General features: G+C 39.9%; 1 protein-coding gene across 1 annotated transcript in view; it reads left to right on the plus strand.

The window, feature by feature from the left end:
- LOC126237451 (lysozyme 2-like) overlaps positions 1 to 2,010 on the plus strand; it is a 111,460-nt gene extending 109,450 nt beyond the window's left edge. Inside the window, exon 4 of the mRNA XM_049947584.1 lies at positions 368 to 2,010. Coding sequence (XP_049803541.1) covers positions 368 to 517 — 150 coding nt within the window. The 3' untranslated portion in view covers positions 518 to 2,010. The remainder of the gene's footprint in view (positions 1 to 367) is intronic.
- Positions 2,011 to 25,934: the final 23,924 nt, after the last annotated feature.

A 25,934-nucleotide genomic window follows, 5' to 3' on the forward strand; every position in this document is an offset into this window, starting at 1 on the left:
GCAGCAGTCGATGTGTTAAGAAATGTACACACCCTCTTTACCACCATAAGCTAACAACAGAAATTCTGTTCAAATTGGAACGTTACGTCTTTTTACTTACTTCCTAAATAAATGATATTGTAAGAACTAATATATTTTTGTTTCATTATACTATGTTCAAAGGAACATAACATGTACAGTAAAGATGATGACAGTGATATGGTATCACTTATTTATAATTTAAATAAACTGAAAGGTTAAACATAAACTTGTAAATCTATACCCTGCTTGTGTGTCTAGAGTAAGCTGTTTTTACACCATTGTTTTTCTTTTTTTTTCTTTACATGAGCCATCAACTTGTTATTTAAGAAAAATAATAATATTGCAGGACTGCAACTGGGATGGAAGAGTGGACTGCGATGATTATGCTCGCATACATTACATGGGTGGACATCAGTGTACTCTGCCAGTGGAACATCTAGGGTACTATAAGGTGTTCAGGGAGTGCATGGACAGTCTTCAGCAGCTCAACGGTTGAAAAGAAACTGTTGATCTCACTTATTCTTGATCACTCTTACCCACCGACATTTGTATGATATTCTTTGTAAGGACTGTACTCTTCAGCTACTTTCTGAACAACTAGTGTAAGACATTAATTAGAATGTATGAGAGAGTGGCAATTTCTGGATGTCATAAGAAATGTATATGAGAACAAATTAGAGGAAAAAAGTTCGATTTTTTTGTGCAAATAGGACAGTTTTGGAGTAGATACTTAGCGCTTAACCTGTGTGAGTCTGTAAGGAAATTGTATTTACTTGAATTTTAAAAAAATCAGCATGGAGCTGTTATTCTGGCTCTATAGTAATAAACTAGGAGCATAATAATCATGATTTGTTCACACTGATTTATACTTAAGAAACCATTATGCATACTTTTTCCCTGCAAAAGTTACACTAACTAGCTGGTTTCATGGAAGGAATGCACTTTTATTTGAAAAATGAATTTTCACTGAGTATGTCCTGATTTGAAACTTCCTGGCACGTTTAAACTTTGTGCCAGACAGCGATTTGACCTGGAGACCTTTGCGTTGCATGGGCTAGTGATCTACTGACTAAGCTACACAAGTATGGTTCATAACTCATCCTCCCAGTGGACCTGATAGCTCAGACAGAAGAGCACTTGCCTTCAAAAGGCAAAGGCCCCATGTCTGAGTTCTAGTTGAGCACACAGTTTTAATCAGCCAAGAAGTTTTACATTTTTATTTTCACATACCAGTAGCCTAAAATTCTGTTCATTGTCCTGGAATGCAGTAGTGGAAGTGGAATGAGTAAGACAATGGCTCACTGTACAGGGAAGTCTTTGGAAAGTAGATACGCACACAATCAAAACATTGAACACTGTAGCCTACTTCAGTTTTCAACTTGTATATTCTGAAAAGGACCGTGTGTTTGAAAGTTAAATTGCTGCTTTCATCTTCTTTTCCTGTTCCTACCTATTGCCAAACACCTTCCCTATACAGTGAGTGTTACCCTTGCAGATAAAAATTCCTGTATTCCAAATTGAAATATATATTTTCTATTTTAGGTAAATAAGGATACAGAAATTTATAGGCAACAAAGTACCAAGTTGATGATCTCAATGATGTGAATAAATCACCAAATGCTTACAGACGAAAGTGAAACAAGACAGCCAGTCACTTGCAATTGATGAGTTGGTGGTGCACAGATACACACAATAGCCCAAAAATTGTACTAGCTTTCCAGAAAGTCGTTACTCTTTTTAATGAAAGCACACACTTGTACACACAAACACAGACACGCAAATGCACATTCCTGTGGCGGAATAGTGTCTTTGTTGTTTCCGACTTGGAATTACCTGTAAATTTTGCATTTTCTCTCCAATCAGACTAAATATTACAAGTTACATTATTACTCAAGGTATTATTTCCTTTGTATGGTCCTGAAAACTGTGGTGAAGATCAATAATCCTGTTTCATTTCTGTAGTTTTTTATTTCAGATGTATGTGTAAGTTAATGGTCTTTCTTTTTAATATATCCAGTTTTACAAACTATTGACACCATTTTATTTTTTTACAAGATATACCTTGCGCACCCATACTTTATTGACAATGTAATTTGGAAATGTCACTTTTAACTGACATCAAATATTTTTAGTTTGTTGTGTCACTTGATTATATAAACATACTTAAATATACTATATAATACATTATAGAAATATACTTAGTAATAAATTAATCTGTAATGTAACACAACAGTAGGTTACATGAAATAGCATTGTTAAAACAAATTTATATAGTTACTTATGTAGAGCTGGTCTGTAGAATGCCCAACATCACAGTCCAGTTCACATAGGTTTTTCATAACTATGTATAGCAATAGTTTCTGAGCTTACACCCTGTAAGATCAAAAACTGAGACTGGGCTTCACTTTAGTTTTATATGCAGATTTCACAAGACCAGGGCTTAAATTGTAGGTGCCAACACCAAAAATGGAACTCAGAACTGGCAACATAACTGTTCATTAATGAAGGTGCTGGCTGAAGTTTCTGGTAGGCAAAGATAAATATTTGACTAAATGTTTGAAAACTTCAAAAATATTTGATTAATAGAAAGTCAATACCCAAATTGAAGGATTTTGTACTTATGGTCTATTTTTGCTTTGTTATGCAGAAGTTACAGGGTCGTGTTTGTTACAATAGTTGCACATAACGTGCTGAAAAAAACACAATGTCTGTTCACACAGTTGGAAACAATCAGCACAGAACGACAGTTAACACCAATGCTATGATTTGCAGTTATTGTAATGATGTTGACATGATATGTTACTGAGGTGCAAATGTTGAGCTGGCCAGCTTGTTTGTTTGCTGCTTCAATTCCACTTCTGCCGTGGCTGACTACAAAGGAATTGACACTATTGTATTTCAGACAGGTCCGGCATGGAAATAATTGTGGAATACTAAGAGACCAGCTGCATTTCAGAAAGTCTCAAGGCAAGCAAAATCTAGATACTGTAAACACCAAATTGGAATCTCATCAAATATGGATGTTTATGAATGGAATAAAATGAAGTAACATGAATTTTTTACTGACAAATGGAAAAACTGGTAGAACTCAACCTTGGGGAAGATAATTTTGGGTTCTGTAGAAATACTGAAACATGTGAGGCAATACTGACCCTACGACTTATCTTAGAGGATAGATTAAGGAAAGGCAAACCTACGTTTCTAGTGTTTGTAGACATAGAGAAAGCTTTTGACAATGTTGACTGGAATACTCTCTATCAAATTCTGAAGGTGGCAGGGGTCTAATACAGTGAGCGAAAGGCTATTTACAATTTGTACAGAAACCAGATGGCAGTTATGAGTCGAGGAGCATGAAAGGAAAGCAGTGGTTGGGAAGGGAGCCAGACAATGTTGTAACTTATCCCCAATGTTATTCAATCTGTATATTGAGCAAGCAGTAATGGGAACAAAAGAAAAATTTGGAGTAGGAATTAAAATCCATGGAGAAGAAATAAAAATTGTGAAGTTTGCCGATGGCATTGTAATTCTGTCAGAGACAGCAAAGGACCTGAAAGAGCAGTTGAATGGGATGAACAGTGTCTTGAAAGGAGGATATAAGATGAACATCGACAAATGTAATACGAGGATAATGGAATGTAGTCGAATAAAATCAGGTGATGCTGAGTGAATTAGATTAGGAAATGAGACTGTTAAAGTAGTAGATGAATTTTGCTATTTGAGGAGCAGAATAACTGATGATGGTCAAAGTAGAGAGGATATAAAATGTAGACTGGTGACGACAAGGAAAGTGTTTCTGAAGAAGAGAAATTTGTTGATTTCAAGATTTAAGTGTCAGGAAGTCTTTTCTGAAAGTACAGGGGGTCCTTCTCAAACTTCCCTGATTTCAAAGACCCAGGAAAAAATACACAGTAGATATGACAATGAAAAATGCACCACATTGTAGAGCATCTCAAAGAATTTATTTATTTATCATCAATACACCTCTACATGTGAACCATTTGTAGCATGAAGAATATAGAGTCTATATTCAATTTCTTGCCAAGTTCTTTGTAACATTTCTTCTGTTATTTTTGCAATCACATTAGTGATACGATGTCACAAAGCAGGAATATCATCCATTTTGGTCGCATACATGTGTTCCTTCAAGAATCCCCACATGAAGAAATCAAGTGGCATAATGTCAGGTGAATGTGGTGGCCAGGCAATGGGTCCTCTGTGCCTGATCCAACGATTGGGAAATTTCTTATCCACGAACTTGCAAACAGCTGTTGACCAATGCGGCGGAGCTCCATCTTGTTGAAAAATGATGTTGGGTTGCAAGTCTTGTATCTGAGGGTACACAAACTGCTCCAACATGTCCAGATACACTGACCCATTCACTGCTTGTTCCGCAAAGAAGAACAGTCCAACAATCCAGTCATGCATTAGCCTGCACCAGATGTTATTTTAGGGCTATCACAAACATTTTCAATGACAACGTGCAGATTTTGTGAACCCCAAATCCGAACATTATGCCTATTAACCCTTCCTGATAGATGAAAGGTTGCCTCATCTGAGAATAAACATCTTTCCAGGAAGCTGGCATCCATATCAATACGCTGCAGCATATCTGTAGCAAATTGTTGTCACTGTGGCTTGTTGTTCGGTGTCAGATGTTGCAGAATTTGCACTTTGTAAGCACATATAAGAAGACTCTGGTTAACTACATGATGCAATGTTGATCGAGGTACATCAAGTTGCCTAGATGCTTGACGAATTGACTTATGTGGGATTCTGAGAAACATTTGTCTGATGTCCTCTGCTGTCTCTCCTGAAACTCACTAACGTGCACTGCCAAAATGTTTCAGAACAATGCCTGTTGCCAGAAACTTCCTATCCCATTCCTTAATTGTTTTCACATCAGATGAATCACATTCATACATACAACGGTAATTTCTTTGCACAGTAATCAGCGATTTTGTTTCTGCAAACCACGACGACGATAATTTCTTTGCACAGTAATCAGCGATTTTCTTTCAGGAAACCACTGCTTGCGCTTGCTGCTGTGGAGTTGCCATTTTCACTTCATGCAACCATGCTGTACTCTGGTGATGATACTTGGCACTTCTGACATGGGAATATAAATTCTTTGATATGCTCTACAATGTGGTATAGTTTTCACTGTTGTGTCTGCTGCAGTTTTTCTCTCCTGAGTCCTTGAAATCAGGGAGTTTTGAGTGGGACACCCTGTATTTGTATGGAGTGTAGCCATGTATGGAAGTGAAACATGGATGATAAATAGTCTAGACAAGAAGAGACTAGAAGCCTTCAAAATGAGATGCTACAGAAGAGTACTGAAGATCAGATGGGTAGATCACGCAACTAATGAGGAGGTACTGAATCGAACTGGGAAGAAGAGGAATTTGTGGCACAACTTGACTATAAAAAGGAATTGATGGTAGGACATATTCTGAGGCATCAAGATAAAACCAATTTAGTATTGGAGGGCAGTGTGGAGGGTAAAAATCGCAGAGGGAGACCAAGAGATGAATACACTAAGCAGATTCAGAAGGATGTTGGTTGCAGTAGTTACTTGGAGATGAAGAAGCTTGCACAGGATAGAGAAGCATGGAGAGCTGCATCAAACCAGTCTCTGGACTGAAGACTACAACATCAACTGGAACGTTCTTACTTAACACCTGCTTTGTTTAACCTGTAAATCTGAAGGGAGTGGAAGGACTGACCCAATCAAGTGAACATTTCAATTCCAAAGTGTTATGAACCACCAAAACAATCCCTCACAAAAATTGACAGACGCCACTCAGGCAAGATTATTTACAAAACACTCATTGCATAAAATCATAAGCAAGTTATTAAATCATTAACCAACAATCTCCCATAAACATTGAGAAATGCCACTAAGACTGAATTTAAACATAACTTTAACAAAACAACTCTAGTTAAGACACGTTATTTAATACCCTTTCAATTCCAATACTTTAACATTACATGTAAAATAACAGTGGACACATAGCTTCAATTTTAACATGAACAATTAGAACATATTTATTACAATGTAACTTGGGAAAGCTTGCAAATTACTCGACTAGAGAACCTTGCAGAGCAAACCACAAAATAATTCAAATGCCCATCTTCTTCTAAGATGGACTTTTAGGGCATAGAAAGTTACAATTTTGTACAAACATAAATGTGTAACAACAGAAGTAAGGAAGGCCCAAGTTTGTAAGGCTGAAGTTTAACTATGAATGGTGGAGCCGACTGAGGGAAGTAATACTTAACTTCGAACCAAGACGTGGCTCCATTTGAAACCCCACATCGAGTAGGCCACCAAAATGTGAACCCAGCAAATGCTACTGAAGAGGAACACATGAGCTCAGGCGAAGTCCAAAGCCCGTAAGCCAAACTTGTAATCTAAAGGGAAGCTCTGTGCTTCGGTTGTCCGCTGCCTCATCTCACTGAAACACAGACCACACCTGACAATAGGGGGCCAAAAATACTTTCCTTAAATTTAACATTCAAGATTGACCAGTAAATTAACACTATAAAATCAAGGCTAAACAACAACTAATTTCACTTGCAAGTCCTTTCTTTAAGTGAAACAATAGCCAATAAACAAACGCTAAGAGTGGGACATGAACTGGCTCATGAGGACCAACACTCACTAGGACTTAATGACACACATATTGGCCACCTTAAGTGGGTCAGCAAAGCTCAACACGGTAACATTTAGAAATAAAAACTCAGATTACTCGCAGAGGACATATTGATATGGATTAACCAATATTGTAAGCAAATTAAACACTTGCTAATAATAGATAATGAACTAACATTCTGCATTTACATCAATATTATGCAGAAGCAGAGCACACGCGTAGTAAGAGACATCAAATTGAATACACATAACATCACGCGTCCGGCAACGTCTTACTGTACCAAGAGCGATCACAACCGCAGTTAACTAAGTGCTCTCAGTAATTAGAGTACTTAACTGGGTGTCTTGATGCTGGGGCGATTTTGCAAAGATGTCAGACCATCAATTTGCAAGACCTTCACAGCGTGTCCCTCCAACAAAGTGGGTACATCCACAGCTCATGAGGTTGTCGGAGAATGCACAGCACCGGCCAACTCCTGCTGCCTCCAGTATAACCAAGTGATAACCACCGCCCAGCCTCAGGCACACCGTCTTCGCATCTGCCCGCCAGCCAATTGCCAACTCATGCACCGCCACCTTCCATTTTCAAAACATTGTTCCCCTTACTCGCGGTCGGCACTTGCTTATATTCCGAGCTGGCCCGAGCCCCAAGACAAACCTCTGTACTAGTAAATCAATCATATTCATGTCAGAGTCCGCCACGGCTCAATCTCCCCAGCCGCCATAACGCGAACATACCCCCCTCCCTCCGCCCAAACTGTCTTCTAGCAGGACAGACAAGGAAGGAACCATGAATCGAGGGAGAGATCAGGCAGCCTTTATTTGACTTAGGTGAACCCAGAAACACTTGCCTGAGGATATCTCTTTAACCTCTAAATTTACCGGGCTCAAAATCTTGATTATCCGGCAAGGATCCTGGAAATGTGGTGTCAGCTTGTGGCTAGCTACCTTGTCAAGGCCAACCACTAGAACTTTAACGTATACACAGTACCCCACCTTGCCAATAAAGTGTCTCCTCCCTCTGTTATAACGCGCTGCCTGTCGGTTATGCGCGATCTGGATATTATTCCTTGTGCACCTCCAATTCTCGCATATGGTCTCGGGTGTTATGGAGCTTGGCAATAGGTGATTAATCTTCCATAATTTAGATAATGGGGTATTCACTTCATAAGCATACATTAGCTCCACAGGAGATGCATGAGTGGCTTCATGCTTGGCCGAATTGAAGGCCTGATTTAACCAAGGCAATGTCGAGTCCCACTTGCCAGGTGCGTTCAAGTGATAGATTATAAGGGCTGATCTCAAATTACGACTCACCTGCTCCGCAAACGAGGCTTTGGGGTAATAATGGTTGTAATATGTCTGATGCCCGAAGCAAAATCCCCTAAATCTTTTCAAAGTAAAGGCAGTGGTATTGTTGCTGACTAAGACCTTGGGTGGACCAAACCATGACATCATACAGGACGGTTGCTGAATGGTAATGTCCACTGTGAGCCCCTGTGTCAGGAATAACCAACAAAATCTAGTGAAAGCATTGACTGTTACCAGGATATATCTATGGCCCTGTTTAGTACGAGGCAAAGGACCAAATAATCAATTAATACCTTGCCTAAGAAGATGAAGATGAAATGAGAGAGACGATACTGCGTGAAGAGTTTGACAGAGCACTGAAAGACCTGAGTCGAAACAAGGCCCCGGGAGTAGACAACATTCCATTAGAACTACTGATGGCCTTGGGAGAGCCAGTCCTGACAAAACTCTACCATCTGGTGAGCAAGATGTATGAGACAGGCGAAATACCCTCAGACTTCAAGAAGAATATAATAATTCCAATACCAAAGAAAGCAGGTGTTGACAGATGTGAAAATTACCGAACTATTAGTTTAATAAGTCACAGCTGCAAAATACTAACGCGAATTCTTTACAGACGAATGGAAAAACTGGTAGAAGCCGACCTCGGGGAAGATCAGTTTGGATTCCGTAGAAATATTGGAACACGTGAGGCAGTACTGACCTTACGCCTTATCGTAGAAGAAAGATTAACGAAAGGCAAACCTACGTTTCTAGCATTTGTAGACTTAGAGAAAGCTTTTGACAATGTTGACTGGAATACCCTGTTTCAAATTCTAAAGGTGGCAGGGGTAAAATACAGGGAGCGAAAGGCTATTTACAATTTGTACAGAAACCAGATGGCAGTTATAAGAGTCGAGGGGCATGAAAGGGAAGCAGTGGTTGGGAAGGGAGTGAGACAGGGTTGTAGCCTCTCCCCAATGTTATTCAATCTGTATATTGAGCAAGCAGTAAAGGAAACAAAAGAAAAATTCGGAGTAGGTATTAAAATCCATGGAGAAGAAGTAAAAACTTTGAGGTTCGCCGATGACATTGTAATTCTATCAGAGACAGCAAAGGACTTGGAAGAGCAGTTGAACGGAATGGACAGTGTCTTGAAAGGAGGATATAAGATGAACATCAACAAAAACAAAACGAGGATAATGGAATGTAGTCGAATTAAGTCGGGTGATGCTGAGGGAATTAGATTAGGAAATGAGACACTTAAAGTAGTAAAGGAGTTTTGCTATTTGGGGAGCAAAATAACTGATGATGGTCGAAGTAGAGAAGATATAAAATGTAGACTGGCAATGGCAAGGAAAGCGTTTCTGAAGAAGAGAAATTTGTTAACATCAAGTATAGATTTAAGTGTCAGGAAGTCGTTTCTGAAAGTATTTGTATGGAGTGTAGCCATGTATGGAAGTGAAACATGGACGATAAATAGTTTGGACAAGTAGAGAATAGAAGCTTTCGAAATGTGGTGCTACAGAAGAATGTTGAAGATTAGATGGGTAGATCACATAACTAATGATGAAGTATTGAATAGAATTGGGGAGAAGAGGAGTATGTGGCACAACTTGACAAGAAGAAGGGCCCGGTTGGTAGGACATGTTCTGAGGCATCAAGGGATCACAAATTTAGCATTGGAGGGCAGCGTGGAGGGTAAAAATCGTAGAGGGAGACCAAGAGATGAATACATTAAGCAGATTCAGAAGGATGTGGGTTGCAGTAAGTACTGGGAGATGAAGAAGCTTGCACAGGATAGGGTAGCATGGAGAGCTGCATCAAACCAGTCTCAGGACTGAAGACCACAACAACCTTGCCTAAAGGGTATGCTTCCCTACATGACTGGAGGAGTCCTTTCTGGGCCCCATAATTAGGCTTAGCCTTCATACATAAGTGACATTGTGCTACAAGACATCGGATGTCCTTATATAATGAAGGCCAGTAGAATTTCTCGTGGACCTTGGCCAAGGTCTTAAAGAGACCAAGGTGTCTGCCAACCACTGAATCATGGAAATATCTGAATGTGAGTGGGACAAATTCAGCAGGCAAACAAATTTTGCAGTCGGGACCCGTGCCCGACTGTTTGCACAGGACACCTTCCGTAAGGCAATAATCTTTCATGGTTTGTCCAGCAATCAATTTTTCTCTAATAATGCCCCACAAGGTGTCCTGAGCCTGTTTCTCCCTTAAATCAGCAAACAGGCCCGGCAGCTCTGCCAACACAACATTACTGGACAATATGCACTCCCTGGGGTCACTCGGATCTTCACTTCCTTCCGAAAACATGCGGCTGAGAGCATCAGCCCTGGAGTTCTCTGAACCCAGAATGTGCTTGACTTCAAACTGATAGGTGGAAATGTGGACTTCCCAATGGGCAATGCATCTGGCCTTTCTAGGCCTGGCCAACACCCAACTCAGGGCCTGATTGTCTGTCTCTAGCAGGAATTTTTTTATGTTCCAGGTAGAAGTGAAACTTCTTAAGGACAAATAAAACAGCCAATGCTTCACACTCGTACAATGAATAATTAAGCTCAGCTCCCGATACACGACAAGATGCGAACGCCAAAGGGCGTCTCTCTTGCTCAGATTCCTGCAGAAGACTGCCGCTATCCCGCCATGACAGGCATCAGTTTGAAGGACAAAGGTGGCATTAAAATCCAGGATAGCCAAGACCAGCGGATTAGCAATGGCAAATTTTATGGCCTCAAACACCGCCTGTTGGCTATCACCCCAAGAAAACTCGCAGCTCTTCTTGCATAAGTCATTCAAAGAAGCAGCCATCTGCGCAAAGTTAGATATAAACTTGTGAAAAAAATTTGCCATTCCTACAAAATTCTTTCTTACTGCGTGGGCATGGGAAATCCTTCAAAGCCTTAGTCCACTCCTGATCTATCTGGATCCCCTACCCACAAACTAAATGCCCTAAAAAGGAGATTTGTGCCCTATGTAGGGTTACCTTTGAAGGCTTCATGGTGAGTCCCACCAAATGCAACCTAGCAAACACTTGGTCAAGGTATTGTAAATGTTCTTCAAAGGACTTACTGTAAACCACAACATCGTCCAGATAGTTGTAAACACATACAAATTTCAGGTCTCCTAACACTGCATCCAATAACATGGACAATACCGTGACACCCATAGACAACCTGAAGGGCACATGACTGAACTCAAACAAGTTTCAGTCAGCACAGAATGCAGTCACCGAGTTGGAAGATTCCACAAGGGGAATTTGATAATACGCTTTTTTAAGTCGAGTACTGTAAAGCAAGTTGCACTGGAAAACCATGTAAAGCAATTATGCAGATCTGGCAATGGTGCCAACTTCAAAATGACTCTCATATTCAATATCCAGTAGTCCATTACTGTGTGGTAACCTTGACCAGTGACTTTTGGAACAAGGAAGACAGCAGAAGAGTACGGAGATGTCAAAGGTCTTATGACCCCGTCCTGTCGTATTCACTCAATCTTTTGCCTTAGGATGCACATCTTGGGAGGAGACAATCGATACAGTGCCCAGTGCACAGGAATTTGATCAGATAGCTGTATACTATACTCAATTAAATGTGTCACCCCCAATTTGTACGACAGAACTTCCGGATAACGCCGAAGCATCCGGAGAAGATGATCACCCTGCTCGGGTGGCAGATGATCCACTTTATAATCACTCGACTCCTCACAAATTACATTAACACTGGTCCATCTCCTACAATCACAGAGAGGGAGTTTTACCTGTGGTGCAAATTGAAAATAGCACATGCCACTTGCGTAATCCAAAGTCAATACAGTTCTTTTGATGAAATCACACCCTAAAATGACTGGAATGTGTAAATCCTGCATGATCATAAAATTTTGAGGCCACAAAAATTTTCCAATTTGTACACAAACAATTTGATTGTCTGTGGGCTGGACCAACTCAAGGAATAAAACGATACTTTGAACTTCCTTGACTGAAGTAGTCAAACGAGCAAAAATTTCACCCACCTCTTGAGATGTAGTCGACAGCGAAACTGTGGTGCCAATAGCTGTACAAAGATAGGTAGCCAATTCGACGACACTACCGTCCATTGGTGCATTCCAGACGTTTAATTCGTAGAGAAGGTGTTCGCGCCGAAGGTGTGAGATTCCCTGACAACCTTGTGAGAGCATGATGTACTTGCTTCCTGAAATTTCAAGCCAATATTAGAATTACCAAAACAACATGCTGTCTATCAGGGCACATGAAAATTAACACAATTCAGAAATGAAATGTTTACTCTGCCCCCCTCACCTCCCCCCCCCCCCCCCGCCTCCCCCCCCAATTATACGTCAAAGGTCTGCCACTATTGGAACATTCTTACTTAACACCTGCTTTGTTTAACCTCTAAATCTAAAGGGAGTGGAAGGGCTGACTAAATAAAGTGAACATTTCAATTCCAATGTATTTATTAAGTACTAAAAACAATCTCACATAAGAATTAACAGACGCCACTCAGGCAAGATTATTTATGAAACACTCATTACATAAAATCATAAGCAAGTTATTAAATCATTAGCCAATAATCTCCCATAAACATTGAGAAATGCCATTAAGACTGAATTTAAACATAACTTTAACAAAACAACTCTAGTTCAGACACGTTATTTAATACCCTTTCAAATCCAATACTTTAACATTACATGTAAAATAACAGTGGACACACAGCCTCAATTTTAACATGAATAATTAGAAAATATTGATTAAAACGTAACTTGGGCAGTCTTGCAAATTACTAGACTAGACAACCTTGCAGAGCGAACTACAAATTTATTCAAATGCCCATTGGCTTGTAAAATGGATTTTTAGGGCATAGAAAGTTACAACTTTGTACAATCATAAGTGTGTAACAACAGAAGTAAGGCCCAAGCTTGTAAGGCCGAAGTTTAACCACGAATGGTGAAGCCAACTGAGGGAAGTAATACTTAACTTCGAACCAAGATGTGGCTCCATTTGCAACCCCACATCAAGTAGGCCACCAAAATGTGAACCCAGCAAATGCTACTGAAGAGGAACACATGAGCTCAGGCGAAGTCCAAAGCCCATAAGCCAAACTTGTAATCTAAAGGGAAGCTCTATGCTTCGGTTGCCTGCTGCCTCATCTCACTGAAATACAGACCACACCTGACAACAGGAGGCCAAAAATACTTTTCCTAACTTTAACATTCAAATTGACCAGTAAATTAACACTATAAAATCAAGGTTAAACAACAACTAATTTCACTTGCAAGTCCTTTCTTTAAGTGAAACAGTAGCCGATAAACAAACGCTAAGAGTGGGACAGGAACTGGCTCATGAGGACCAACACTCACTAGGACTTAATGACACACATATTGGCCACCTTAAGTGGGTCAGAAAAGCTCAACACGGTAACATTTAGAAATAAAAACTCAGATTACTCGCAGAGGACATATTGATATGGATTAACCAATATCGTAAGCAAATTAAACACTTGCTAATAATAGCTAATGAACTAACATTCTGCATATACATTAATATTATGCAGAAGCAGAGCATACGCTTAGTAAGAGACATCAAATTGAACACACATAAAATGACACATCTGGCAATGTCTTACTATATCAAGAGTGGTCACAGTCACAGTTAACTAAGTGCTCTCAGTAATTAGAGTACTTAACTGGTTGTCTTGATGCTGGGGCAATTTTGCGAAGATGTCAGACTATCACTTCACAAGATGTTAACAGCATGACCCTCCAAGGAAGCGGGCACATCCACAGCTCATGCGGTTGCCGGAGAATGCACAGTGCTGGCCAACTCCCGCCGCCTTCAGTATAACCATGTGATAACCGCTGCACGGCCTCAGGCACGCCATTTTCACTTCTGCCCGCTAGGCAATCACCGACTCGTGCACCGCTGCCTTCAGTTCTCAATCCATTGTTCCCCTTACTCGCGGTCGGCACTCACTTACATATTCTGGCCCAAGCCCCAAGACAAACCTCTGTACTAGGAAATCAAACGTACTCATGTCAGAGATACTACTAGCCGGCCCACCATGGCTCAACAACAACATGAATGAAATGGTGTGGTTTTAAAAATTACTTATAAAACCTTATGGCATAAGCAACAGCAGCTGTCCAAGTTTAAGATGCACTATCCACTGTTCTCTTGTCATGCTTACTGTGCAGGCATAACATCTGTTTCTAAGATGGCGTCTGACAGGGAAAGGCTTTCTGTGTACTTCATTCTGAGGTGTCCAGATCTTTGGTTAAAGTGCAGTGTGAGTTTTGTGCACAGATTAGGTAGGTCTCACCACATAAGAATAACACAGGTAGGTGGTACCAACAATTCATGGAAATCAGATGCCTTTCTACAGGGAAGACTTCTGCTCATCTCTGTGTGCCTGGTGCAAGAGTCGAAAGAGTGGATGAGGTGTTACACCGAAGTCCTTGAAAGTCACTTAGTAAATCAACCAGGAATTTGTTCATGCCAAAGATTATGGTGTGGAAGATGCTGCCTATTATAAACTGTATGAAGTGGAATTAGTGTAGGGCCTTAACCAGCAGAAAAAATGTAAAGGCTTGGTTTTTGCAAAGAGCTGCAGTTAAAAATGGAGAATGCTGGTTTTGTAGAAAGACTCATCTTCTGTGGTGAAGCCACTTGCCATGTAAGTGGCAAGGTGAACATACATAACATTTTACAACTGGAAAGTGCTCTGCCACATTTTCACAAGAATGAACAAGAGCTTCTTAATTGTATGTATTTTTCACCAATGCTGGATTAGATTTGCTGCAATAGCTCACAACCTCCTCCTCCCCCAGCCACTCCATTTGCTGGATTTAACACTCCTTGATTTCTTTCTGTGGGTGTTTGAGAAAGATCGAGTTTATGTACCATAAATGTCTGTGTCCCTTGAGGAAGTATCTGATCTGATAAAGTATGTACTTCAGACCATAACAGAGGACATGCTATTTTGAGTATGTGAATAATTTTATTACCATGTAGATGTGTGTGATCAAGGCAGTGGCATAGCAAACATAACTTGCACCTGGGGCATGACACTTTGTTGGTGACTCACCCCCCTCCTTTGTGCCTGTGGTATGATAATACACTTCATTGGCATCCCACTCACTCCAGAAACACATGTAGTAGTATAATATATAGAACTTATTCTAATAGTAATATACTTTCCAGAAAATCTTGTTTGCCTTGGAGACCATTTGGCGACCCTCTGGCTGGGCATGGTTGGGGCATGATAAACCCCTCTCCTCCTCCCTATGCCTGTGAACAGCCTTCCATTGCATTGTATCCCTTAATGTATTTCTGGAGAACTGCATATTGTTTCACAGCCTTCCAAAATATGCACATGAAGATTCAGTGCATCTTGTACAAGGTGCTGTACACAACAGCTTTTAAATGTCTCCACAAATAAAAGCCTTATGAGTTCAGGTGCAGACAGCCTGGAAGTGGAGGAATTGGTCCACCTCTACCTATCCATCTGTCATGAAATCTGGTATTTAAAGACCTACAAACATTAACACAAAATGAGGATATCCACTGTGCATGTTTTGTTGTACTCATAAAGGCACATGTTGCAGCAGAGCAGGTAGAGTATTCTCTAAGAAAGCACGGTAAGTTTCTCTGTTGAGCCTGGGTGGAAGTACACAAGATCCTAACAAAAAGTCATCAAAACAATGCCGTCCAAAACATTGACAGAAAATTTTTGATGATGTGATTGCACAGTTTTTCAAGGATTCTGGGCAGGCCATTCTTGCTGATTGTGAAAAGTTACAATCTGATCATGTTCAAGCAAAGTCTCATACATGAACAGCACATTGCACTGAAGTGAGGGTTGACACAATGTTGAATGAACCAATTGCAAAATTGTAATCTTGCAGGAAAATCAGCTCCTGATATTGCCTGCACACACTGTACATGGTACAGATGCAGCAGGTTCTCATATAGCACACTCCCGACAGTCATGTGATCAACATTACTTGTTGCAGTTAATTGTCTTTTGCTTACACTAGGGTTGTCATTAAATGAAGAAAGTAGTTCCTCCTCCAGATGAAGTATCCTTGTCCTTCTAGGCTTCTCCCAGTCATGATTAATAAACTCAAATGTCCCATGCTCCCATACAGGAACTGTCATTCTGAAAATCCCTCTCAATACAATGTGGAGTGCCATGGGCATTACCATCTGCTAATTCAAACAGCAAATGAGCATCTGTCAATTCCACATTTGAGTACACTTCCATTGCACTGCATTGGAAGTCAAGTCTGTGATGCACACTAAACAGTTGATGCAATGTGCTTCCACAGTCCATGATGATCACTAAACATTTAATGGTATGTGCTTGATGTTAGTAGAGCAACACACGTCAACATAAGTAGTGAAGCGAGTCACATGTCAACATTATCTTTGTTCCATTGGAACAACAAACACTGGCAGTGGACCTAAGAATTACAACTTGCTGTACATTCTAACCAAATGTAACCAAGTGGGTATTATGAGCATTTCATGTAAGAAAACATTTCACGTAATGCTGTACCTATATGTTTCCTATGATCAATGTGATAATGAAGAGAAGTAGAAAATAAAGCATTTCCAGATCCATATTCATATACTACTTTTTATTCTTCTAGCTGTGGGAAATGTTTCCTGAAAGTCTGGCCATGCCTTTCTATAACACCCTGTATAGTTACATATATTACATGCATATGGTATCACAGGCAATGGAGCCAGCCTAATAAAATCATTTGTAGGAAACAGAGAACAATGAATATAATTAAAACATAGGGTAAACAATGTGGTGGAAGCTGATTATTATGATTTTCAAGTGGAACAGCAAAAGGCTTGTTATTTGGTCTACAAATATTTATACTTTATGTGAATAATAATGCAGCATCAGTAAAAGAAAATACAGTCATGTATGCAGATGATATAAACTCAATACATAATTTAGAAATTAGAAACTATCATGGACATAGAAAGGGAAAATTAATATTTAAGTGGAAACAATCTATTTATAAATCAGAAGAAACAACATACATGGAAATACTGTGAAGAGAATAACAAATAATACTGGAAGTTGATAGAAACAAGTGTCCGCCACCGTAGCTGAGTGGACAGCATGCTAACTTGTCATGCCGGGGGGCCTGGGTTCAATTCCCAGCTGGGTTGGAGATTTTCTGCACTCAGGGACTGGCTGTTTGTGTTGTCTTCATCCTCATCGATACACAAGTTGCCGAAGTGGCAGCACCTCAAAAGAATTGCACCAGGTGATCGGGTCTACCTGCCAGGAGGCCCTCGCCACACATTTCATTTCATTTTGTAGCAAAAAGTTTCTGGGATTGACAATAGACATCTGTATGACCTGGGGAAAATCATATAGATAAGATCTGCTCCAAAATAAGCAGCAGTGTACTGTATTTTTAATGAAGAAAAGGCTTCACACAGTTGATGTAGATACACCATTGAAGATGTCCTATGGACTAATTCATCCACATTTATTGTACTGTATAATAATAATATGGGGAGGGCACAAATGAGGGTATAAACAAGCTACATTTATACTCTGAAAACCATTGTGAACTGCATGGAAGAGAGTACATCCCATTGCACCAGTTATCAGGGTTTTTTCCTGTCCAATTCACATACGGAGCACAGGAAGAATGATTGTTTAAAAGCCTTTATGTACATTGCAATTAATCTAATCTTGTCCCAAGATCCATATGTGAACAATGCATAGGGGATTATAGTATATCCCTAACAGAAGCTTGGATGCCGGTTCTTGAGACTTTGTAAGTAGGTTTTCTCAGGATAGTTTACATCTATCTCCAAGAGACTGCCAGTTCAGTTCTTTGTACACCTTTGTGACACCCTCCCATAGACCCAAATCAACCTGTGACCATTCATCCTGCCGTTCTCTGTAGAAGTTCAATATGCCCCGTTAGTTCTATTTGGTATTGGTCTCACACACTTGAGCAATGTTATAGGATGAGTGTATGAGTGATTTGTAAGTAGTCTCCTTTGCAAATTGATTGCATTTCTCCAGTATCCTACCAATAAACTACCTGCTTTATCCTTGACTAAGCCTATGTAATCATTCCATTTCATATTGACTGATTCCACCCATGATTCACTGGTACCATAGTCATAGGATACCATAATTTTTTTGTCTTGTGGAGTGCACAATTTTGCCTGAACATTTAAAGCAAGCTGCCAATTTTTGCACCACTTTGAAAGCTTATCAAGATCTGACAGAATATTTACACAGCTTCTTTCAGACAGTACTTCATTACAAATAACTGCATCATCTGCAAAAAGTCTGAGGTTACTATTAATATTGTCCGCAAGGTCATAGACAGATAACATGAACAGCAAGGGTCCCAACACACTTCTCTGGGGCCTACATAAAGCTGCTTTCATATCTATCAATAATTCTCCGTCTGACATAACTTGCTGTGTCCACCCTGCTGATAAGTCCTCAATACAGTCATAAATTTTGCTTGTTACCCCCTATGATCAAACTTTTGACTATAAGCATAGATGTGATACTGACTCAAATGCTTTTCGAAAGTCAAGAAATACTACATCTCTGTCTGCCTTGATCCAAAGCTATCAGTATGTCATATGAGAAATGTGTGAATTGATTTTCAAATGCTCAATGTTTTTGGAATCCAGGTTGGCATGGAGGAGGTCATTCTGTTTGAGATATCTCATTACGTTTGAGATCAGAACTTGTTCTAAGATTTTACAACAAATAGACATCAAGGATACTGGATAACAGTTGTATGAATCATTTCTACAAGTCTTGTTACAAATGGTTATGACCTGTGTTTTCTTCCGACTACTGGGTTTGGTTTTTCGTTTGAGGGAAGAATCAGATAGGAATTCCATCAGGCCCTAGAGCTTCATCCTCTTTTAATGACTTCAGTTGTTTCCACTGACATTAACACTTACTTCACTCATCTTTTCACTGGTATGAGTACTAAATTTGGGCAATAATCCTCAGTTTTCCTTTGTAAAGGAACATTTTAAAGTGGAGTTAAGCAGTTCTGCTTTTGCTCTGCTACTCTCAATAACAGTTCTGTCTCCTCTGTGAGTCACTGAACACTAACTTTAGTCCCACTAATAGCCTTTACATACAACCAGAATTTCTTTGGGTTTTGTGGAAGATAATTTGACAAAATTCTAGTATGTTAGTCACTGAAGGCTTCATCCATTGCTCTCTTGACAGCCAAATGCATTTCATTCAGCATCTTTCTGTCTATAGCCCTATGCTTTGTTTTACACTTATTATTCAGTAGTCATTGTTTCTTTAGAAGTTTGTTCACAGTGACTGTATACCATGTAGAATCACTTCTGAAGCTGAAAAAAAAAGAGGATGAGGGGAGAGTGCAATCAGATGTATTAGATGGCTATCAACAAGAGCATGCTGTAAAATTGCAAAAATTGAATACAAAACCTTTAAAATTTTGACCATTTTCTCTATGTATGTTATGTATCTCTAATTAAATTATGCACAAATGCTAATCAGGGAACTGCAAAATTACAGCATAAGAGTCAAAGATTGTTATCACAGCAGCAGTGTCTGAATATAACTGGCTGATGAAGACCCAGCCGAACCCACAAACTACCATGCAATTTAAAAAATATAAAAGCACTACCAGTCTTCAAAATAAAACTAAGAGTACTTGAAAACAGCATGTCTGTACAGTGGTAAGGAATATTTTCACAGTAGTCCAAAAGAACTAGAATTGTCATACTAAGGCAAACAGAAACATGTTACATATACTGTGACAGTGAAAAGAACACATTAAATTGTTCATGTGTCTGATTGACAGTTAAGCATCGCAGCAGAAAGTGAAACTGGGTATCTATACCAAGTAAATTAGTATTATAGTTTTTGTTTTGACTATGTTTTCATTTGTTATTTATACATATATGTACACTGTCCAAAAGAATTGGGGGAACATGACTTTGGGTGTCTGCCATGGTATGTTACTTAATTATACCCTTATCCTTCACAAGTGAAGTGCACAACAAAACATCATTGCATCATATACATAACAAGAACAGACATGTCTGACAGGTGTCGAAATTGATGTGGAAACAATCTTTCATCCCACCATCCTGAGTGCTTTTCATTAGACTCTGAGAGCTTCAATAATGTGTATGCTCTTCATTAGTATTTACCACCATCTGACAACTGTGTGCCATGCTCTGTCTGAATCTACTGAGGTCATCCTGTGGTGTCCATTCCCATTCTTCAATGAGAACCACTGAGAGTTCTTCAAGAGTCTATGGTGGAACATGAGGACCTCAAACATGTCTGTAAAGCATGTCCCACACATGCTTATGGGGTTTAGGTCAGGACTCACTGCTGGCAATTACATTACTTCAATGTCCACGTTTCGCAAGACATTGCTGGTGATGCCTGCCACACGGGACCTGGCATTATCATGCATGAAAAGGAATTTAAGAACACCACAGTATGCAACAGTCACCGTGTTGCCCTACAGGATCTGTCTGATGTACTGCCAAGAGGTAAGGTGATCATGGACAATGACGAGATCCACAAGGCTTTCAACACTGATGCCTCCCCACTCCATCACAGAACCTTGGCTGAATCTGTTGACTTCTTGGACAACATTTGTCAGGTACCACTCAGCACATCATCTCCACACATTAACAGGGCTATCATCTTGTTTAAAAGAAATCTGAACTTTTCTGTGAATAACACGTTCACCAAAGTTGACAGTTGACATGGGAACAGCTGACCTCAAGATGAGTTGTGAGGCGGTGTTGTGTCAGGAGGGATACTTGAATAGGATTTCTGGGTTATAAAGTCATGCTTTCTTGTAACCTGTTCTTTATAGTCTGATCAGACACAGCAGCTCCAGTTACCCTCCTGAAATCATCTTGCAGTGCTCTGACGGAAGCCATACAACACTGCAATGCAGATATTTGCCAGATATTGGTCTTCACATGGGGTTATAATGCATCAGTGACCTTGTCCAATTTGCTTTGCGCACTGACCTGTCTCCCTGTGGTGTATTCACAGCCTAATAGATGACAGATGGGGAGAGACTGGCATCTGCAGTAACACAACTGAAACCCCATCCTCCATCGATCAAACAGACTGCACTTGAAACCTGCACTGCATTAAGATGTCTTATTGCATGTGCTCAGTCGAATACAATGTCCCCAAATGACAAATTCTGTCTGTATAACTCACCAGAAAACACTGGGAAACCAATACTCCCTTCCTCCTTAGGGGTCACCTGATAGTGCAATGCATAACACACCTGACAGAAGGTGAATGACTTTAGTTGCCACATACATTGAAAGTGAAGATCTCAGGCTATGCAATAATATCACAGACTGTATCAAAATAGATTTAACATACCAGATGTTGATACAGGTTTCCCTCGAAATTTTGAGCAGTGTTTATCTAAGTCTACTGTAAAATATTTGAAGTTCTCAAACTGTGATTTACCCTATAACTGTAAATATACACGGAAGTATCCAATATCATTCTAAGCAAGAATTAAAGGATGAATAAATAAATAAAAGCTTATACTAAAAGCTAATCTTCTTCCTATATAAGACTGATGTAAATGTAACTTAAAGCAACAGCATACAGAAAGAGAAACAAATGGCCGCTAGTTGGCTATTTCAGCTATTACGTCTGCACTATTCACTTGAGATGACAATAAACTTGGTACCCTCCAGAAATCTAACCCTCAGAAAACAAAGTGTCCTGTCATTTGCACAAAATAGCTAGACTGTAGTGTGTGGAGAAATGTGAAGAAACTGTTGCCTTCCACTGAAACTTTTGCTGGGCTGTATCTCCTCGTGCTCTACTGGTAAAAGAAATATAGTGTACATGCAAAGTTGAGCATTCAAAGTGACTCTCTCTGTATTCTTTTTAAAATGCATTTAGTCTGTATGCAAAAAGAATATGTGTGAGGGAAATGCAATGATTATTTATTTCAGATTTTCCTAGTATTAGTAAAATTAACATATAACATTTTTGTGACACTTAGAGGCAAGTTGACCATTGTCTGTACACCTTCGTGCATGAAAGTTTCCCCCTGATATGGTGGACCCTGGTTGTAAGCTAATGGTGTACAGCAACAGCCAATGTGTTAACACTGCATCACAATTTCCATCTAAGATCTACAGCAGATACAGCTTATTTCATTTTGGCAACTGTAAATTATTTATACTTGCAGTGTGAGATATGCATAAAACATCTGAGTAAAATTGACAACATTCAGCAATAACAGTAACATGGAAATTACCCACAAAAATATAATATAATTGGATAGATAAAAAGATCTACTAACCACGTGGTGGCAGGAGAAAATGTGTGCCATAAGCTGTCACCAACACACCGGTCAGCAAAGATTAAGTGTGAAGATCGATTAGTAGGTGCTAGATCAAGTGCGCCTATCATGAGAGAGGCCAGAAACACACCCACAAGCAACATGCCATCAATGCCCTCTTGACAGCATGTATTTAGGCCACCACCACTGACCAGTGGACCTCACTCAATCATCCAGTTTGGTGTCTGTCAGTTCACTCGCAGGGCAGGTTTAGTTTGTCACAGGCTATGACAGTGAATAGCAACCAGATTAGTGACCATAGTAGGACTAGTTTATCTCAACTAGAACTGAACTTTACTAGCAGTGAGAAACTAAAGTTTGTAATAGCAAGATTAATGATATTGGAATTACGTCAGTCTGCAAGAGGACTATTACTGATGAGCTTGTGCCACAAAACATGGACTCTATTCAAGTTTAATAAATGTTTCCAGTTCACATAAATAAAGAACTGTATTAATCCATGTGTGCATTTTTGTTGTAGAAAGAGTGTACCACACACCCATAACAACATCCTCTTCCTTGCTACCTCTCGGTACACAACTCTGCAGTGGTGAACGAGGATAATTCAGTGGCAATCGAAGATAATCAACTTGGTCGAAGATTTTGTTTGCTTCTCCTGTGTTTTAGCTTGCAGGGGTGATCATATTCAAGTGTTTCTATTTGCTAATTTGTTGTTGTGTTCTTGTATGTATTCCAGGAGGAGCACTGCAGAACTAATCAAATTTCTCTTTCCAGAGGCTTTGCTTGCTTTTTGATATAGCGTATTTGTGTAAACCAAGAAGTCCCCACCCCCTCCACCCCCTGCCCCTGCACCTCAGCCACAGTGATCCATGTGATGGATCTAACACAAGTTTTTCAGTTTCAAAACCAACAAATTGCTACCTTACTGACAACAATACAGCAACTACTGGCTGCACGAGCTGCGTCGGCCGCACAGCCACAACTGACCAACCAACCAGCTCAAGAAGTGCCGCTGACCAGTATACCAATGTTCTAGCAATTTAAGGAAACAGAGGAGAAATGAATTGAATACCCAAGTCAGTTCCAAGCACATTGTCAAGTTCATTGTGTTCAAGGTACTTTAAAATTAACAATACTTTCTTTCTATTGCAGGGTCCCCAGTGTTCAGCTTAATACAAAAACTATTTCCAACTGTGTCTCTTGACAAACTCATCTATGACCAAGTAATCGCTGCATTAACTCAATACTAAGACCAGCAAGTCCGAGTAGTTGCAGCTAGACATTAGAAAAAGCCAGAACAAACGTACCACCAGTGGTATTATTATTAATTATTAATGGGCATGACTAGGAAGTGTAAATTTAAGTGTAGTTGTGGCAACTTTTACAGTGATTTAATGGTACTTGATGCAAAACATTCAATTCCCAGATAGTAGAATGCAGGAACAGATCATAAAGTACTCTGATGCATCGCTTCCCCAAGTATTGCAACTCTTAGAGCAATATGATACAGGTGCCATAGCAGCCAATAAGTGTGTCCAGGACCCAATTTGTTGGGTCAAGTAGCCCCTTGTTCACAGCCACAACAACGAGTGTGTACCTGCACGGACAGCCATGTCGACATGTAAACAGGCCTGTGAATTTACTGAAATCTTGCCTAGATGTTTTGCTCACCATAAAAGACAGGATTGCCACTCACGTGATGCAATGTGTTATACATGTGGAAAAAAGGCCATGTCCAAGCAGTTTGTTTGCAATGGCACAAAAACGTCAACTTAGTCTGCTCCCAGAAAAAAACAGAGTCACGCACATGCAGTGAACACTGTGTTTTCAAAACCGACAACAGGTTCTGACAAAAGTAAGATTAAGGTTCTGCCTCCTTCTCACTCTAGTGCTGTATGACAACATTGTAGCAAACAACTTGTCTCATTATGAATTGCTGGCCATTATGTGAACTTTCAGTTAGATACAGGTGCCTCAGTAATTTTGCTTAATTGTGCCACATACGAACAGTTAGGCTCACCATGCCTTTCTAAATCTAGCAAGCACCCCACTGCTTACAGTGGACAAGAAATTCCAGTGCTTGGACATTGTAGTTTCCCCACCACTTACAAATCTCACATTAGGACAGTGACTTTTACAGTGTTGAAATCAAGAGACAGTGAGAACATATTTGGATTTGTTTGGACTTAGCATCGAAGACAATGTACTTTTAGTGTCTGCTTTTGAACCCAAAGACAGTGTAGCTAACTTCCTTCAAGAATTTCCTTAGCTATTTACAGAAGGAATGGGAAAAGCTAATAATTTTGTAATGCCTGTTACATTGAAAGAAAATGCACAGCCTAAGTTTTTCTGGGCCCGTCCCATTCCAATTGCTTTAAGAGACAAAGTAGCCAGTGAATTGAAAGATAATAGTGTAATTGCTCCCACTCAAGCTAGTCCATGGGCAAGTCCTCTTGTTTTGTTGCCTAAGCCTTCTGGTCGCATTTGTATTTTTGTTGACATCAAGTCTACAGTCAACCCACAGACAGTAGTTGACACTTACCCGTTACCTCGTCTTGAGGACAGGCATGGTGCAGGACATTACTTTTCTAAGATAGATTTGTGTGGTGCCTGCTTGCAAATTCCATTGGATGAAGAACCACAGAAAGTGTTTGTTGTAAATACCCACTTAGGACTGTTCAAGTATTTGCATTTGTCCTTTGGCTGTGCTTCCACACCCACCATTTTTCAACAATACTTGGAACAGCTGACTGCAAAAGTACCATTTTGTTTAAACTACCTTGACAATATTGTTGTCTTGGGTCGTATGCCAGAGGAACACATTGCCAATTTGTGTACTCTTTTTCAAGTGTTGTCAGAAGCAGGACTCAAATGTTGTCTCGAAAAGTGTGACTTCTTTCAGACAGAACTCCAGTACTTAGGTCAGTGTGCAGCCCCTCCAGTCCCATTTGCTTGCAATCCGTGACTGCCTGTTGCTTCCAATGTGTCTGAACTGCAATTTGCACTACTAGGCAGGATGACATACCGCATTTGGTTCATAGTGAACGCTGCTCAGATTGTGGCTTCATAGGATTGCATGCATCGGAAAAATGTGCCTTTCATGTGGACCAAAGGGTGTCAAGACGCATTTCAGAAACTCAAAAATGCCTTGTTCAGCGACAGATGTTTAGCGCATTTTGATCCTGCCAAGTTTTGCAAGTTGATCCTTCTTTCTGCAGAATTGGTGCTGTGCTTTTGCACAGAATTGGTGCACAAGACAGACCTATTGCTTTTGCCTCAAAGTTGTTAACTCATACTCAGTGCAATTATTCACAAATTGAAAAATAAAGCTCTCACTATTGTGTATGTTGTGACAAAATTTAATCACTATTTGTTTGGTCACAAGTTCTCTTTAGTAACAGCACAAGCCATTGCAGCCATTGTTTCATACATCAAAGCCAGTTCCCACACGCACTGCTAAAAAGTTGCAACATTGGGCTTTGTTGCTTTTGCAGTATTATTATGAAATTGTGTACAGACCTATGGCAAAGTATGCCAGCCCAGACCCCTTATCTCGCCCTCTGACTGGCCCAGGCACTAATTTTGATGCATCTGTTGC

This window comes from Schistocerca nitens, chromosome 2 (assembly GCF_023898315.1).
Source record: "Schistocerca nitens isolate TAMUIC-IGC-003100 chromosome 2, iqSchNite1.1, whole genome shotgun sequence".
NCBI lineage: Eukaryota > Metazoa > Arthropoda > Insecta > Orthoptera > Acrididae > Schistocerca > Schistocerca nitens.